Source organism: Melospiza melodia, chromosome Z (assembly GCF_035770615.1).
Source record: "Melospiza melodia melodia isolate bMelMel2 chromosome Z, bMelMel2.pri, whole genome shotgun sequence".
Taxonomy (NCBI): Eukaryota; Metazoa; Chordata; class Aves; order Passeriformes; family Passerellidae; genus Melospiza; species Melospiza melodia.
Window position 1 is genome coordinate 964,749 of NC_086226.1, and position 16,807 is coordinate 981,555.

The 16,807-nt window shown below is 39.2% G+C and overlaps 1 protein-coding gene across 5 annotated transcripts in view; it reads left to right on the plus strand.

Moving 5' to 3' along the window:
• Positions 1 to 16,807, plus strand: part of DYM (dymeclin) — a 209,830-nt gene that overhangs the window by 7,610 nt on the left and 185,413 nt on the right. For all 5 annotated transcript variants that reach the window (XM_063179768.1, XM_063179771.1, XM_063179770.1 and 2 more), the window contains exons 2-5: positions 3,708 to 3,885; positions 13,691 to 13,743; positions 14,417 to 14,510; positions 15,768 to 15,904. In XM_063179768.1, coding sequence (XP_063035838.1) covers positions 3,746 to 3,885; positions 13,691 to 13,743; positions 14,417 to 14,510; positions 15,768 to 15,904 — 424 coding nt within the window. In that variant the 5' untranslated portion in view covers positions 3,708 to 3,745. The remainder of the gene's footprint in view (positions 1 to 3,707; positions 3,886 to 13,690; positions 13,744 to 14,416; positions 14,511 to 15,767; positions 15,905 to 16,807) is intronic.

A 16,807-nucleotide genomic window follows, 5' to 3' on the forward strand; every position in this document is an offset into this window, starting at 1 on the left:
TCTTTGGGGGTGTAATAATACTGAATTAAGCTAAATGAGGTGATAACAAGTTGTGTCTGGTTTTTGGTTTTTTTTTTTTTTTTTGTTGGGGGGAGGTGGGGAGGCAGATAAGTAGATTGACTTCTTGTAAAATCTTATTTTATTGAACTGTGCATTTATTTATTTAACATATTTCAAGGAAAAGTAAATCAGATTTCATTGGTAATTTACTGCTAGAGTGAGGACTGACTTTCCTGGTGTGAATTTCTTGTGATTTGGTGTTTACTGGGGCTGTCCCACTTCAGCAATGTGAGGAAGCAGAAGTTGTTTAACCTTGTTTTTTGCAGTTTATTTGGGATCCCCTGGTGCAACCTTTCTGTGCAGTGGGGGCTGTTATGAAATTGAAGGAAAAATTGTAAATAAATAAGTAAATGTTTTAAATACTGCTTAAAGCATACTGTTGTAAATCTGTTCCAAGTACTGATGAACCTTTTATATTATCCAATAACTTGAACCTCTACTGTCTTAACCAGCATGCAGGCACAGAGGCAATGCTTCTTAATCAAAAGCAGTGTGGACATTTAAGTGGTTACATGTTTTATTTGAGTGATCTTTTCAGCACAAGGCAGCTATTTCTAAGAGAAATACTTGATTTGACTGCCATTTAATTAAATATTATTTAGTAGCAGTTGAATTGGAAATGTGTTTGAGATCATGACTTGCATGTAATCCGCTAAGTTAAAGCATTGGGGTTAATCTGTTACTGTTGTTAAAATACCTGGAAATTAAATGTTGATTTTTTTTCTATTTTAAATTGTTTTTAGTCATTTTCCCAGTAGGATATTAATGAACTCTGAAGGAGAGACTTGTTTCCTGGGTCATTTGATGGCTGGAGTTCGTCAGAAATGTCTTGCTTGTGTAAAGCAGGCCCTGTGGTTCAGACTGTAGGAGCTGAAGGTGCTCAGGCTGTGTTATGAAGTCATTGCAGAGCATTTTATCAGGCTTTGGGATAACACAAGTTCCTGATGGAAGGAGTTAGCTTTGTGTGTCTGTAGGTGTAGCCATCTACAGGAAGGATCCGTAGAACTTGCTGAGGTTTTTATTTCAGAGGGGTATAGTGAGTGTAGTGTACTTAGGAGAGGAAAGAAACCACCTGGGCCATAACAGGACGAAAAAATCTGAATGTTTGTTTGATTGCTCCAAGATTTGCTGGCTCTTGAATGAGTGGAAGTCAAAGCTCGCCAAGTCTCCTTATCTACAAACTACTGTCAGGTATTTAAAGCTCAAGCAAGCAGGATTATTTTGATATTTGGATGGCTTGATATTTATTTCATTTAGAGGAGAAAATAATCAGCCAGTGCCTTATTTTACTGTCGCTTTGGGGAAGATTGTGGAATGAAAAATGTTCTCTGCGATTTGGAGGGAGCCAGCTGGGCATTAGGGCTGGAGGGCTCTCAAGAGCTCCACAGCTTGTCGTGTTTGCTTGGGAGTGTGGCTGTGGGACTGGGCTTGTTCTTGGGCACTGTGATTTGACACTGACTCTGAAAACAGACAATAAAATTTTGCTAAGACTTGCTGTTAAAGCCCTCTTTGTTTTGGATTTTGTCTTAATGGTATTGAATGTGCTGGCATGCTGTAGGAAATCTGGAAAGCAGGCGTGACTCCTTTTCAGGAATTAGCTTGAAATCTGTTCCAGTTGCTGTCATATTTCTGGGAAGGTGGTTTAAATGTGGGGGGCTTTGGGAGCTGCAGCAAACTGTAAGAGTAGCTTGAAAATAGAGAATACAGTGACTCATTTTAAGAGAACAGACTGAGGGTTTTGGGCACTGTCAGTGCTCTGGCAAGGAGAGCTCAAGAGTTCCAGGTGAAGGTGGAGGCATTTGAAGGCAGGGCTCCAGCTGCCTCTTGGTTCTCTTCACCATTGGTTGTTTGTCTTGGAGCAAATAAGCTGGAAAACATGAGCAGAGAATAGGAACTTGAAGCAGACAGAGGCTAGACTTGTTTTTTCTCCAAGAAATAAAGGTTTAAATGTAGGGCCTTTGAGCCATTTAGAGGGATGGGGTTTGGTTTTCAAAGTATAGGTCCAGGGCCAACAGCATCATTGTTGGCTTTTGCAGTAGTTGAACATGTTGCAAACACTTCAGGTTGGACGGTGCTTGGAGCAACCTGGTCCAGTACAAGGTGTTCCTGCCTGTAGAATCTCCTACAAATAAAATTTAGAAAATAATCACCTTTTTTTTTTTTTTTTTTTTTTTTTTTTTTTTTTGTTAGGATCTCACATTTTAAAGATCTCTTTAATATTTTATATTTATATTTATAGTCTATTCTGTGACTGTGCTGGCCCTTAGTTGTTTCTGACATATTTGTGTACTTGGTTGTTTCTGACATATTTGTGTACTCGATTGTTTCTGACATATTTGTGTACTTTGCTGCTGCTCTAAATCTCAAATATGAATTCCATGATGGCTACTAATGTTACAGCTTTTTGTTTCTTTCCAGTAAGCTTTCTTTGTATTTGCACAGTTCTTTATTAATATTGATTGCTCTTAGAAGTGTGTTTTCTGGACTTAATTGCTTCTGCAAAGTTGATGAGTTTAACAGTATCAGTATGGTCGTGATCCTTGTATCTGATATCTTGTATCTGATACTTTGCATCTGTATCTTTGTAGAAACCGAGGGAAGAGTTGCTGCTGGGTAGTAGTTTACATCTTCTGATACCGCTGTGCATGTTATTAATGTCTTGTGCCAGCTCAGGAATGAGTATTTAGGTTGCAGTTAATGTTGCACAACACTTTTATCGTGATGACGATGCCTTTTCTGATACAAACTTATAAACCAATCAGTCACAGTTATTTTGTCCCAAGAGGTAGAAGTTTATTGAAGTTGATGCCCTGGAAAGATGTGAAGTGCTTGGGATTATACCTGGCACGTAGTTGATAGCGTTGTGTTGGTTTCTTAGTTAATTAAATTCTTTATAAAAATGAGAAGCAGCATGAAGATTTTAAAACTTCTCATTCCTCACACAGATCAAGTACAACACATATAAAAAGAGGTTTTGGAGTGCCAGCTTCTGCAGTGTTCCATCAAAAAGCAGTTGTGTTTCTGATGTGTTCATTTTATGGCTCTTTCCCGTTGAAGTAGTTGCCTGGAAGGAGCCGTGTTATTTCACAGAGGTCAGGAGATTCATGTCAGTAGTACCTTTGCTTACTTGATAACAGCATGATAAGAGCTGTTAAGGCAGGAACTTTAAAGTTGTAAATTGTTGGTGGCACACAGGAATTAGCTGCATCTTTACAGAAGTAATAATTTTCTATCTGTGCATGTTCAGTTTGAAAACATGTTTCTGAATAGTTGTCAGCTTGGCACCCCCATTAAAATTGTGAATTCTATTCTTGTAGTTTTCTCCACTGCTAGCAGCCTTGTCACTGATACAACTGTGAAGCAGTGTTCTTGCTGAATATTATTTATTAAAATACAAGTGAGATGATGACTGAAGGAATAGCACAAAAACTTCTATCTTTCTTGACCACACATGTTATAGTTGAAAGTTTGTTGAAAGGAAATCTTTCTGATATATTCCTATGTGCCTGATTCCTACATCTTAGTAATTTTTCAAGGAGGTGATCTGAAGCTTTACTGGTGGCTAACTCAGGGTCTACATATTCCTTATTTGTGCAAAAGACTTAAAATATTTCTTTCTTCTTTTTTTTTTTTTTTTTTCCTCAAAGAAATGAAAATTTAGAAAAACCTTTGCCAAATAAAGAAGATGGGAGCGAATAGCAGCAGCATCAGTGAGCTTCCAGAAAATGAGTACTTACAGAAACTGTCAGGATCAGAGCCCATCTCTGAGAATGACCCATTCTGGAATCAGCTTCTGTCTTTTAGCTTCACCACTCCAACAAACAGGTAAGAGGGTGTTGAAGAGCTGGCTTTGATAATATGTTTGTAGAAGTGACCAGTCTGAAAGCAAATGAGTGGTTATGTTAATTATTCCTGTTTTAGGTAGCAGAGGAATAAATGCCTGTGTAAAATAGGCTGTTGTCTCTAAGTTTGGAAGCGTTTTCCACCACCTCTTCCATTCCTGTGGGTTTCTTTCTTCTTTGTAAAAGCTGTAATTGCTATTCATTCTCCTGGTAAAGATCAGAAATAGGGTCTGTAGTGTCGGGGGAGCCTTTTTTCCTTGTTGTTTTAGGAAGCTTTCTTTTATTTTGGTATAGCCTTTGGGTTTACCGGAGATTCCAACATTTGATGTTTCCTCTCAATTTAGAGTGAATTGTACTTCTTGCATGATTTAATTGGAGGTTAGCTTTTGAGTTGCTTAGTCTGTGTAGCTTTTTTTCACCTTCTTTGCATCTCAGAAAGAAATTTGGTGTGTATTCTCCATAAAAATATTTTCTAAATACCTAAAATTCAAGCTTTGAATGCCTTTTCATTCCAGAAAGTGGTGTAGGTGTAAATAAAATCAGTATTTTTTAGAGGATCCATAGCACATCTCCAGAAGTAGAGAATTTAAATTCTTGTAACTTCTATTAGCCCAACTCCATTGCTGAATTCCTTGGCCTGTGTGTAGATTATCAGTTTTACAAGAACAATCTGATATTAATGTCTTCAGGTGTTACTTAAACTATTTTTACAGTTTTCAGCATGAAACTGGTGCTTCTCTGTAAGCGAAAGTTCAGGCAACTGGAATGGAAAATGGTTAAGGTAAATAACTGGGAAGCATTTTCTAGGTGCTATTTTTATGAAGAGTGAGGAGGAGGAGGAAGTATTTTGGCTTCTGCCTGGAGAGAATAGCCAGAGGTTTGGAAGAAGGGACAGTGTTGTGGAGGGCTGTAAAGCTGGTAAACACACTGGGAGTGTGCAAACAAGCAGTTGTGTTTCCTCTAAGATCCCTGAAGGTAGGATTTATTTACAGCCTACCCATGACTAATAAGATTGACAGTATTCTAAAAGCTTATATAATACTCTGTTGTTTGGGTTAATAATAATTACATATAAAACCACACCAATTTATCTTTTTGCTCTATTTTTCTTTGTTCACCATGAAAGTTAAGGAGTTTTTCTTAGCTTGTTTTGCAGCTTTTTTGTGCCTATTTCATGAAATTCAGATCCACTGCAGAGTAAATTTGCTTAAAAAAATCCCCAAATCAACAAAGCAAAAACCTCACCGAACAAAAAACCTCAAGCAAGAAACATAATTAATAAGACAAGAAGTCCAATAAAATGATCCAAATGCAGGTTGAAAGCTTTAATTAGCTGAACACCAGATGGTGCTCTTGCCTGGGAGCTAGAGAAGAAGTATTTTTGGAGACATCTTTTCTGCAGCTTAGTATTGGAAGGAAACAGAAATTTCTCATTTAGTTGCATCTACCTGAGACAACCACTGGCAAGTGAAATCGGGCTATGTTGGCTGCACAGCACCCTCAGTATTTGATTATATCAGATAACCTTGCCTGCAGGAATGGAACAATATGGGTCAATGTCAATTTCTGAGATAGAAATCTTCCAAATTACCAAGTTAACTCTTTTTTTTAATGAGGCTTAAGTGTCAGCAGCAAGATGCTTGTTTGTGAATTGTGGAAGGGAGCCAGTTTTCACGTGTCACACAGGACAGAGTTTTACAGTTTTCTTTTTAAATTCACTTTTTCTGGTTTGTTGCAAAACTAGTGACTGTTTGCAAGTATTATTTGGAGCAGTTTAAGTGCTTTATGTTGGTTTTTTTCTGGAGGCAGTTGGTGATACTTCAGAGTAAAAGATTTGTTTCCTGAAGTTTTTGCAAAGATGGGACTGATGCGATTCCCAGGGAAAAGAGGGCTGTCTTCTCTGGGTGCTGCTTTGGATGTAATTCTGTTCTACACATGTCAGTACCATAGGGGAAGAGGCAGAGAAAATCAGTAGAATGTGGTAGAAAAGTTCATGTTGGTAGGAAAAGCAATCAGCCAAACCCAGATTATCCAAGCAAGGTGTGGAAATGGTGGGGCTGGGGTAGATTTACTCCTTTCAGCTACAGATGCCCAACAAATTCCCCTTTTTGTCAAGAAGCATTGACCATAGCAAGGAAACAGTATCTGCAAAGAAGGATTCCAAGGGAAATCTGAATCAGGGTGTGTAAGAGATTTTTGGGGTTTTTAACACTTTTCCATGTATGCTTTTTCTAGTTAGGAACTTGTGACTAGTGCTTTGCTTTACAGAAGCTGTTCCAAGTTAGTCCAGGTGTGGTAGATCCCATGTGTCAAACAGAGCTGGATCTTTTGTGGAACAGTAGCCTTTGTGCCTTGGCTTGAGAGATGGGGAATGTCTTGTTAGTTCAAGAAACATGAATACATGATACCAGATCTTAAAATAGCACCACTTCCGGCGCTCTGCTGTCTTAATTTTCTTATGCTTTGTGTCTCCTGGCACTTTGTATTTCTTAATTTGTCCTTGTTTTGCTTTTCTCTCTTTCCCCTTTCAGTTTGGTTGATCTCTTCCTCCTTTTTTCCATGTCTCATCTTCGTGGTTCTCTTTTTTTTGTTTTTGTTTTGGGTTTTTTTTTTGACCTCTACCTGTCTGAATGGGTTAATCTCTCTTTTTCTGATTCCATGTGAAATTGTTTAGCATTGCTTATTTCCTCAGCCATGCCTTCTTTACTGGGTTTTATTTTTTTCAATCCTGTTGACTTTTTGGTCAAGAACACAGGGCAGTTTCTTTTGGTGAAGAAAACAAGGTAGTTTTCTATATGGAATAGTTTGTTTCTGTATGGGAAAGTTTGCCAAATACCAGTGCTGCAGACTACAAAGTTGCTGTATGTCTGTGAGCATTGATACAGGATGCTCTTGCCGTTTCACTATCTCTTCCAGTGTTTATATTGTTCTTCTGTAGGTTTAATTAGGAGCTAATCTATCTGGAAAACACAGCAGAAGTGTTTATTTTTTCAGCCAAGATAATTCCCTACAGTGATTCATGGCTTGGCACCACAAAACAATTCTGGCATGACGAGGGATTGATTTTTTGGGGCACAGCAGCCTATTAAGCTATAAGGTGGGATTGCTTAAACCTGCTTTGCCATCCAAAACTGAACAGGAGAGTGTGGTCAAAGCAGAGCTTGCTCTGAGGAGTCCAATATACTGCCTTCCTGGGCTGTTTGTTCTTCCTCTCATACTGTTGATTTTCTTAGTAATTAGGCAAATATTGAGGGACTCTCAGCTGTCAGTAATCAGAAATGAGCTGATGGTGACTCCCCTGGCATGAGTGAATAGTGACAGCCAGAGCCAGCCAGGCTATCTGGCGCATAAAGAAAGCCCCTGGGCCTCTCACAGCCGAGGAGTGGTACAGACATAAATGACAGTCCAAGGAACAGCTCCCAGCAGTTTAGTTTTAGGTTGTCTCACACTTTTCACTGTAAAAGGTTTATTGCAGTATCATCTTCCATAAAGCAAATCATGCGTGCTAAGCAGGTACTGCTGAAGTGTCTGCTGAGGCATTTCTGGTTTCAGCCATTAGGAAGTACTTGGTACTCCAGTTTCACACTCCTGCATGTTCCTGGGTTTTTTTTTTTTTTCCTTCACAGATCCTTATTTGTTGCACAGAATGGACTTGTGGGACCTGAACTGAAATCTGTATAAATCTGCCACTTCTGTACTTTAGGTGACTACCCTATAACTCCAGTAGCGTTTGGTTATTGGAAAAATTAAATACAGCTTCTCTGGATGATTTTTTTAGTTACTGTCAGGATTAAGAGCTATGAGGCTTGCTTTGGAGTGTTAGCCCTCAGTCTAGGCAGACTTTGTGTTTGTCTGGATTTTCTGTGATTTGCTACCAAGAATGCAGCCTCCTCCTTAGTGGTGGTATTAGTTACAATTATTTTCTGATGGAAAACTTAACTAAAGCAGAACTTGCTGAAAATCATGTGCTTAATATTTACTGTTCTTCTTTGTTCCTTCCCCAGAATTATAAATGAGTTGGTGGTTCAAGAATAATGTGCATGGGCCTTTAATGGAAAGACATAGAGATGGGAAGCTTTTATGTTTCCTTAACATGGTACATTTTTTAAATGGTGCAATAAATCATATGCTGCCTTATACTCTTTGATGTCTGTCCTCCAACTACGCCATTAAAATCAGCATTCCCACGGTATGAATTTAGTCAATGGGCTGGTTCTTCTGTTTTGTGTTCAATGGCAAATAAAAAAGGCCTTACGTTGAGGAAAAAACTGTCAGGAAAGCTGCTTGTTTTGTTTTTTCCCCCCTCCTTTTTTAGAGGGGTACTTGTCTGCTTTGGTTTGGGTCTTTTTCTTACCATGCTAAGGGCAGGTGATATGATGTGAATATGTTTATAATTTCAGCTTTTAGGCAGAATGCTTTCTCTTGCTATGTGGAGATGCTATAAGAGAAGCCACTGCAACTTTGAAACATTTTCTATTGTGGTGCTGTTAAAAGAAAAGCGGATAAAACCACATTCTTCAAAGCTGGCTGCTGCCAGGAAACAACCTTCACTGTCTTAATAATTATGGTTTTGCTGAAGACTGATTGTTAGTAAATTTAAAGTAAGGCAGCTGAATTCAACCATTTAAAAATAATCCTATTTATTATGCCACTGTTTTGTTTTTGCTTTTTTTTTTTTCTTTTTCTTTTTTTCCCTTCCTTTTCGTTTGAAAGTAATATTTTTTACAAAAACATCCTGCTAACTGCAGGATACTGCTTTTTGATTGTGAGAAGCCAGAAATAAAAATCCACAGCCTTTGAAAACAATGAAATTTCATTGGTTAATAGACTGCTCAATTTGCCATTCTTTCCCGTTTCTATTGAAAAGAGGTTTTCTTGCAGAAAACTAACTTCCTGATGAAGAAACTCTGCACTGTGATGAGTGATTGCAAACACAAAGTGATTAAATCCCAAAGAAATAATGATTATCCTTGATTACTCTTTACTTTCACCACTGAGGTGTGATAGCTGCGGTCACACAGATGCTGCCTGCATCTGGAGCAGCTTTTAGTGACAATTGGTGTGCAAAATATTCTTATGACATAGTGTTAATATGTTACAGAAAATAATCACTGCCACTGTAAAACCTCTCCTGTTTGGATACCTTTAAAATAAACAAAGACAAACCAATTTTCTTTAAACATGGCTGTGCTGTCAAGGAAGCAAATTTCACTAGTATTAATTTTAGTTTTGCTGAAGGCTGTGGGCTTAGCCTCTACATAAAAGAAAAGCAAATAAAATAAAATAAAATATATTTTTTTTCTTTTATTAAGTACTTTGAAAGTGCTGGCCATCAGATCACAGCATGAGGGAGGAACTCCTGTGAAGCCTGGAATTTTTTCCTAAAGTGTGTGGGAAGCAACCATGCACCTCACAAATTTGCTTGTATCCAAGTGAGCCAGTAAAGTCTGTATAGTTAAGAATATTCTGATTTGAATCTATTCTGTTTACCCCCTATGTTCACAGCCTGTTTGAATCCCCACATCAGGTGGTACCTTTTGTTCATTTCTTGGAAAACCGTGGAACTGGTGAATATGTAAATATGTACTGCTCTGTGGAAGCGAGGCGGTTCAGTGCAGGTTGTGCAAACTCATCTAGGTCACTGTGATCCTGCTGTTAAAGGCCCGTGGCTTGAAGCTGGTGTCACAGAAGCCCAGAACAGTTTGAGTTGGAAGGGATCTTAAAAACCATCCCATTCCACACCCCTGCCATGGGCAGGGACGCCTTCCACTATCCCAGGTGGCTCCAGGCCTTGTCCAACCTGGCCTTGGATGCTTCCAGGGATGGCGCAGCCACAGCTCTTTTGGGCCCCCTGTGCAAGGGCCCTACCTTCCTCAGAGTTTGTTCCCTATGCAGGTGACTAGTTTCCATAGAGGTGTCTTGTTCAGGGCAGAGCTTCCTGGATGTTACTGGAATGCCTGGGTTTCTCTTGCTGATGCTTAGCAGAGCCATCAAGCAGCAGGCGGAGTTGACTTTTCCTACTCACTGCCTGTTTGTTACTAGCAATAGATAATCTGTTTCACATTGTGAATATATCAAACGTTTCTCGTAGAGCAGGGAATGTTTTACACTCCATCCTTAACAAATCCGTCCTTTATTATGTGTTCTAACCCATGTCACCAAATGCTACATCCACATGGCTTTTAAATTCCTCCCATGATGGCAACTCCACCACTGCCCAGGGCAGCTGTGCCAGGGCTGGACAGCCCTTTCCATGAAGGAATTTTCCTCAATATCCAAACTGAATTTCCTCTGGCCCAGCGTGAGGCCATTCCCTCTGCTCCTGTCCCTGTTCCCTGGAGCACAGCCCGACCCCCCGGCTGTCCCCTCCTGTCAGGAGCTGTGCAGAGCCACAAGGGCCCCCCTGAGCCTCCTTTGCTCCAGGCCCAGCCCCTGCCCAGCTCCCTCAGCTGCTCCTCATCAGACTTGTGCTCCTGACATGTATTTGACAACAGGGCAGTCTGTATTCCTCAGGTGAGAGTTCTAATTCAGGTGAGAGTTTCAATTCAGAGAGAATTGGAACTTTTATGTGATCAGTGCAGTGAAGCTTCACTTTATCAGTCCTTGCTCTTGTTAGGACTGAAATACAATTCAAGTACTTATTAACAGTGTTCTCTGTGGCATAATGAAAGGACAGATGTTTCAGTGTTGAGTTTCCATTTTTACATTCATTCATTAACCAGATGTTATTTCCACGGGGACTGTAGAGAAAAATTGGTACCACACTTGGTTGTACTGTTTCTTTTGTGCCAACTTGTGAATCTTGGCTCTGGCATTTTCTGTCCAAATCTTAATGTAATTTACCTTCTGTCTCTTCACTTCACAAGAAAATACCCAGGCTGCTTTTTTCCATGTCTCTCACTTCTCTTTCCTGCCCAATCAAAGGAAAGAAAGTCACTGCTAAGTTTGGCCCATGGTACTTAGGAATGAGTTGCTACTTTTTGTACCCCTCCACGATACTGTTTCCGTGAGTCCATCCCTGGGGATGCATTTCAGTGGTGTCTGTCTGTTGGGGTGGTATTTCTGCTGTAATTCCCCCTCACTAGGTGGGGGGAATTACAGCAGAAATTCCCATTTCGTTTGAGTGAACTGAAATTTTACAGTAGTTGTTGCCTCATCTTGAGTGTGGCAAAATTCACTTTTGTGTTCTTGTTGTATGAATAAGAGGCCGTGGGCTGTAGTTAATTTTTAAGCGTTAAACTTCATTTTAGTATGAAAAAGAATTACCGTAGTGTTAAAAGCTTTGCTGAAGATCTGAAAGCCTTGCTTGCTTTGCCACTGGTTTTGATCCTGGCAACTTGTAGAAACTAAACAACTCTGTGGAATTTTTTGAGGACTCTGTGTGGGTTTTAATAACTCAAAAGAGAAGAAAAAAAAATCTGTAAGAATGCTGTACTTTGAAACCTAACCTTAGAAATTAGGGAGAAAATGAACCATAATTCAAAAGCTGAATGTCTGCATTTAGGGTTTAAATCCTGGAGCAATTACCACTCTGACTGTGTCCCCAGGATCTTTGGATAGTGGGAGGAGTCACGTTGTGTTACATTATGATTTTTCAGTACCTAAAACTCTCTACTGAGTTGTTGTCCATTGTATATTCACCCTCCCTGCTTGCCAGGTCTTGGGAAGGAATAAATCCTGATGACAAGCAGCCAGCTGGGCAAATTTAGAAGTTTTTGTTTTTTTTAAAAGCGTAAGGTCACATAGACCTAGAAAACTGTGTTGTCCGTAGTTGCTGGTGGCGTGCTGGTGGTTCTTGCTCAATACCATTTGTTTTTAATTACTCTGCATGTTTGTAGTGCTGGAACAAGAGACCACCTTTGAGACCAAGCCTAATATTTTTAAAGTATATATCAAAGTGTAAGTTTGTTCTTTCTGAATCTTGTGTTTCAAAGCAGTTTGTAAGAGAAGAATGAATGCTGGTAATTGATATCAGGACAAGCCAATCTGTGTAATTTAAAGTTGTCTTAGGATATTCAGCTGTAGGTGAAGAGCTGTCTCAGCTGTCAGCTCACTGCACAGCAAATTAGTCTGATATACAATAAAATTTGCAGGCATCTTAAAACCTAATTTGATGTCTTTATCCTGAATAATTTCCTGTTGAAGAGTTTTGAAATAATTTTTTTGACTGCTCTTTTTACAGTATCTTCTAGTCCTCATGAGTTGGGGAACAGCTCAAACTCCGCAGCTTCCAAGAGCATGGCTCCACAGGGTTTTCAGCACTGGAGCTTGTTAAGCAGCTTCCCACACAGCACCACTGATAATCTCAGGTTGATGCAACAGTGCTGTAAACTGGGTTACCATGTAAATTTAAAAAGGATTGTGTTATGATTGCAAGTGTTGAACTAAATTTATTGACCATCCTTTAATTTTTTGAACTTCAGAAGTCCTTGAAGGTCAGGCTGTATGTTCAGTCTGTATAGAGGCTCTACCATCTCTTCCAAAACACTGAGCAGTAGATATGATATGTTCACATGTTCATAGTATGAGCAGTTCATGATACAACAAGAGGTGATCGTTTTAAACTAGAAGAGGGTGGATTCAGACAAGATAGAAGGAAAAAATTGTAATGATGAGAATGGTGGAACAGGGTGCCCTTTAGTTATTAATATTCATATTGCTCAGTGTGGCATTGAACACAGTGTCTGATGATTTGTCTTTTTTTCCCATCTGTTAAGGATGTTTTTGAAGATCAGTTGCCCTGCACTCATAGGTCAGAAGTATGTGTTTGATGCAGCTGATGTGGTTTCAGTGGTTGCTGTCAGGTTTTGCTTTAGTGCTTTATTGTTCTTTTCAGATAATGTTTTTCTGTGGCGTATCACGAGGCAATTAATGAAGTTAGGAACAATTTGCTGCATCTGATGTGATTGTTGTGCTAGTATAATAACATTGGTTAAAAGGAAAGAGCTGGTTAGCTTGAGATTAAATGTCAGATTGAGGTTTCTTTTATTTGTGTTTTTAAAAGTGCATAATTTTGTGTGAAATTTCTTGTAAAAAAGTTCTAGTTCTTTCTGTAGGCGGCTGTTCTATTTGTATTTTCGTTAACACCAAACTGGGTACGGCAGCACTGAAACTGCAAAACTAGCAGTAATAAAATGCACATGGAATCACAGAATTGTTTAGGTTGGAAAAGCCCACGAAGACCATGGAGTCCAACCATTCCCCAGCACTGCCAAGGCCACCACTGACCCCTATTCCCAGGTGCCACAACTGCACAGCTTTTAAACCCCTCCAGAAGCAGGGATTCCACCACTGCCCTGCGCTGCTATGCCAGGGCTGGACAGCCCTTTCCATGGAGGGATTTTCCCCAATATCCAACCTAAATCTCCCTTCGCACAGCTTGAGGCCGTTTTCTCTCATCCTGTCTGTTGTTCCATGGGAGAAAACACTGACATAATTTCACTCTGATAGACATTTCACTTTTGAATATGAGTTTCCTTTTTTATAGTTGCTGTGCTTCAAAAGAATATTGCATTGCCTGATGTTGGGATGACAGAGCATTGGAATGAGTTGCTCAGAGAGCTTGTGAGGATACTCAAAAGCCACCTGGACACAGTCAGAGTGTGCTGGCTTTATGAGGTCCTGCTTGAGCAGGGAGGTTGGACAAACTGACCTCAACAAGCTATGGATGGCTAAAATTAAGTGCTTCATAGAAAGATTTTATTACTGTTTTGTACTGAATTTTCACTTCTAGTACAGGAACCCAATTGCTTGTGTAACCAGTTTTGTTTTCTTTTCCTCTTGTGTAGTGCTGATTTAAAGCTCTTGGAAGAAGCCACAATCTCAGTCTGCAAGTCTTTAGGTGAGACATTTTATCATCTTTTTTCCATATACTTTACCAGAAAAATTGGGAAACAGCATCCCTGTTCTGATCCCACATTCATGCCTTTATCATTCTATTTGTATATATTGCCCAGCTAAAATTAAAGCAGTGTAAAGAGTGTGTTTATGTGTACCCCAAACCTTTACCTCCATTGTTAACTCTTGTACAGAACTTGGTATGACTGCAAGATTTAAAACAAATATTTCCATCTCTACTATGTCTTTTTCCCTTTGCCCTTTAAGCTGATCAGTAAGGGGAAGGAATTAGAGGATGGGAGGAAGGGGTGATATAAATGTGATCAGTGATGTTGCGAGAAGGTGGAAAGGTAGTTGTGAAGACCTGCCCAGTTTTCTGATGGGAGGCTGTTGTGCTGCAGACAAGTATGGGAAAGAAACGGTTTGAGTATGAGTATCCCATGTTTGGGATATTTTAAATCTAGGATTAATGGTATTTAGAGAACAATTTTGTACTAATAAACCATGTACTAGAGAATCTTGAAAGAGGAATGCCTGTACAGAAAACCAAGACATACTGTTCTTTATTTAGAAATATTTGAGACATTGAAATTTGCTTTTTTTTCTAAATGTCATTTGAACTAGATAGCGTCAGCTTATGTATACTTTGTAATTGTATCTTTTTTTTCCTCATCTAGTTGAGAAGAATCCTCGAACAGGGAACCTTGGGTCACTGATTAAAGTCTTTCTTTCTAGAACCAAAGAGTTAAAAATTTCAGCAGAATGTCAGAAGTAAGTTCTCAGAAAAAAGCTGTGTGTGCCATTTAATTTTTTAGGTGTTCCTTTTGTTGCTAGCTCTTGAATTTTTCTACACTGCTCATAGACCAAACCTTAGAATTCTCTTAAACTGCTGTTTGAAACAGAGCAAGTGTCTAGTACTTCTCTAAACACAAATTAAGTGTAATAGGTAAGTAGATTACTAGGCAAAAATACATATTTGTATGTTAGATGAACACATTTTTATATAAATGGTGTAAGGTATGGGTACTATGCCTTAGAAATCTTTAAAAATTATCTGAACTTCTAAGCTGAACTTAATGTATGAGCCAGTATTCTATCTTGGAAATATTTTAAATATCTATATCTATGAAGATGTAAATATGTATCAAAATACTGCTTTCAGGTTATGTCATGCAGCTGCTGTTGGTTTTGTTGGCCCCATTCAGCAGTAGGAGAGAACTCCCAATAGGTAACTTGTGCAGCACTGTGGGTTTTTTTTTTTTTGCAGGAGGCTTTCTGTAGTTGTTCCCTCACACCCACAGAAAAATGTCCCATTTTCATCAGATCTGGGGCTGGAATTCCTCCTTGCTCCCATGACTGTCATCAAGTTTTTTGCTTGCATCTAAAGTAAGAAGTTATTTCTGCCCAGATAGCTGTTACTGTTTTAATCCTAAAATACCTTGAAAGTACAGCTTTCGGCAATAATTGACTCTGTGCTGCTGCATGGGATCCCCAGCAGGGCTTACTGGGGCTCAAAAAATTTTATGCAGCTGTATTTCCCTTTCATTCAGAAAACTTGGAAAATATTTGTGTGTATTGCAAAGAAAATTGTGCTGTATGCTCATGAAGTCCATAAATGCCTACTGTCACCTGAAAGCTGTTCACCTGGGAAAAGGTCTAAGGTTCAGGGAGCCCGGAAGCTTTCAGGCCTGAACCTGCTGGAAGTTTTCAAATGTCTGTGTGCCTTGAGTCCATAGCTCTAGAGACCTCTAGAAGTTTGCAGATCTGTTTGGTGAGTTCCTCAAAGAGTTCTGTCTACTGTGGTGTTTTTAATGGCACAAATGTAGTTAGGGATAAGGTTGTATTTTCTAAACTACTTTTGAATACATTCCCATTGTATTTTCTGTGATGTCAACTGCAGACTCCCTGCTTAAACACTTTTCCCTGCTTCAACTGTATAACTTTGTCTACTCTGACATTTATTTTCTTGTGGATTTTGATGCATGTTTGCTGGTGGAGTGTTACTGATTCTTGTTTGTTCTTTTCTAGCCACCTCTTTATCTGGCAGGCTCACAATGCACTGTTCATTATTTGCTGTTTGCTGAAAGTATTCATCAGTCGAATGTCAGAAGAGGAGCTGCAACTTCATTTTACTTATGAAGAGAAAGCAGGACCAAGCTCATATGGTGGGTACACACAAGTGCAAGTGAAACATCCCATGAAAAACTTAAATGTCCTGATGTTTGTAGATGTGGCATGCAGGGACATGGTTTACTGCTAGACTAGTGAGTTACTTTAATGGTTGTACTTGATCTTAAGAGTCTTTTCCCTCAGGTCCTTTAGGTCTAAATATCTCTATGATTCTATGTTTTTTAGACTCAGAATCCCAAACTTTGCTTTAAAACCAGAAATTAAGTCCTAGAGAGTTTGATTTAGCTTAATCTGGATTTTTTTGAACAGTTGTTGAGATGTGGTGCTGTAGATCAGCCTGAGCTTTAATGATTTTCAAACAGTTTGAAAGGTGATAATGGTCCTCTTCAGAGGAATTGAGGTGAAGGTGGCAGTGAATGAACCTTGGAACACTGACGTTGCAATTCAGTGAATCTTTTCACATATTTTTTTATAAACCAACAGCAGCCACAAAGTGGAATTAATGCTATTTTTAGAGATCTAGTGAAGGAAAGTAACAGTCCTATGGTTGGAATTGACCCCTTGAGAGAGCACCTGCTAAAATTTAATTTGGGGGCAATAGCTTTTACAGAATTTAGGCAGAATTACTAAGATTGGCTGATGTCCAGGAAATGGCATGTGTATTATGCAAGATGGAAGATGGCAGGAGAGATGCTCAAGGAAGAAACTTGTCTTTGAACAAGAATAATAGAAATACATTCAAAATCAGTCGCACTGTCTGCCACAAATCTTGGTGTAGCCCTGTATTAAGATGCTCTCATGAAGTGCATGATGGATAATGCTGCCATGGGAACCTTGATTTCTCTTGCTTTGGGGTAAATCGTGGAATCATTTTGGCTGGAAAAGCCCGCTAAGATCATCAAGTCAACCCAGCACTGCCAAGTCCAGGGCAAACACTG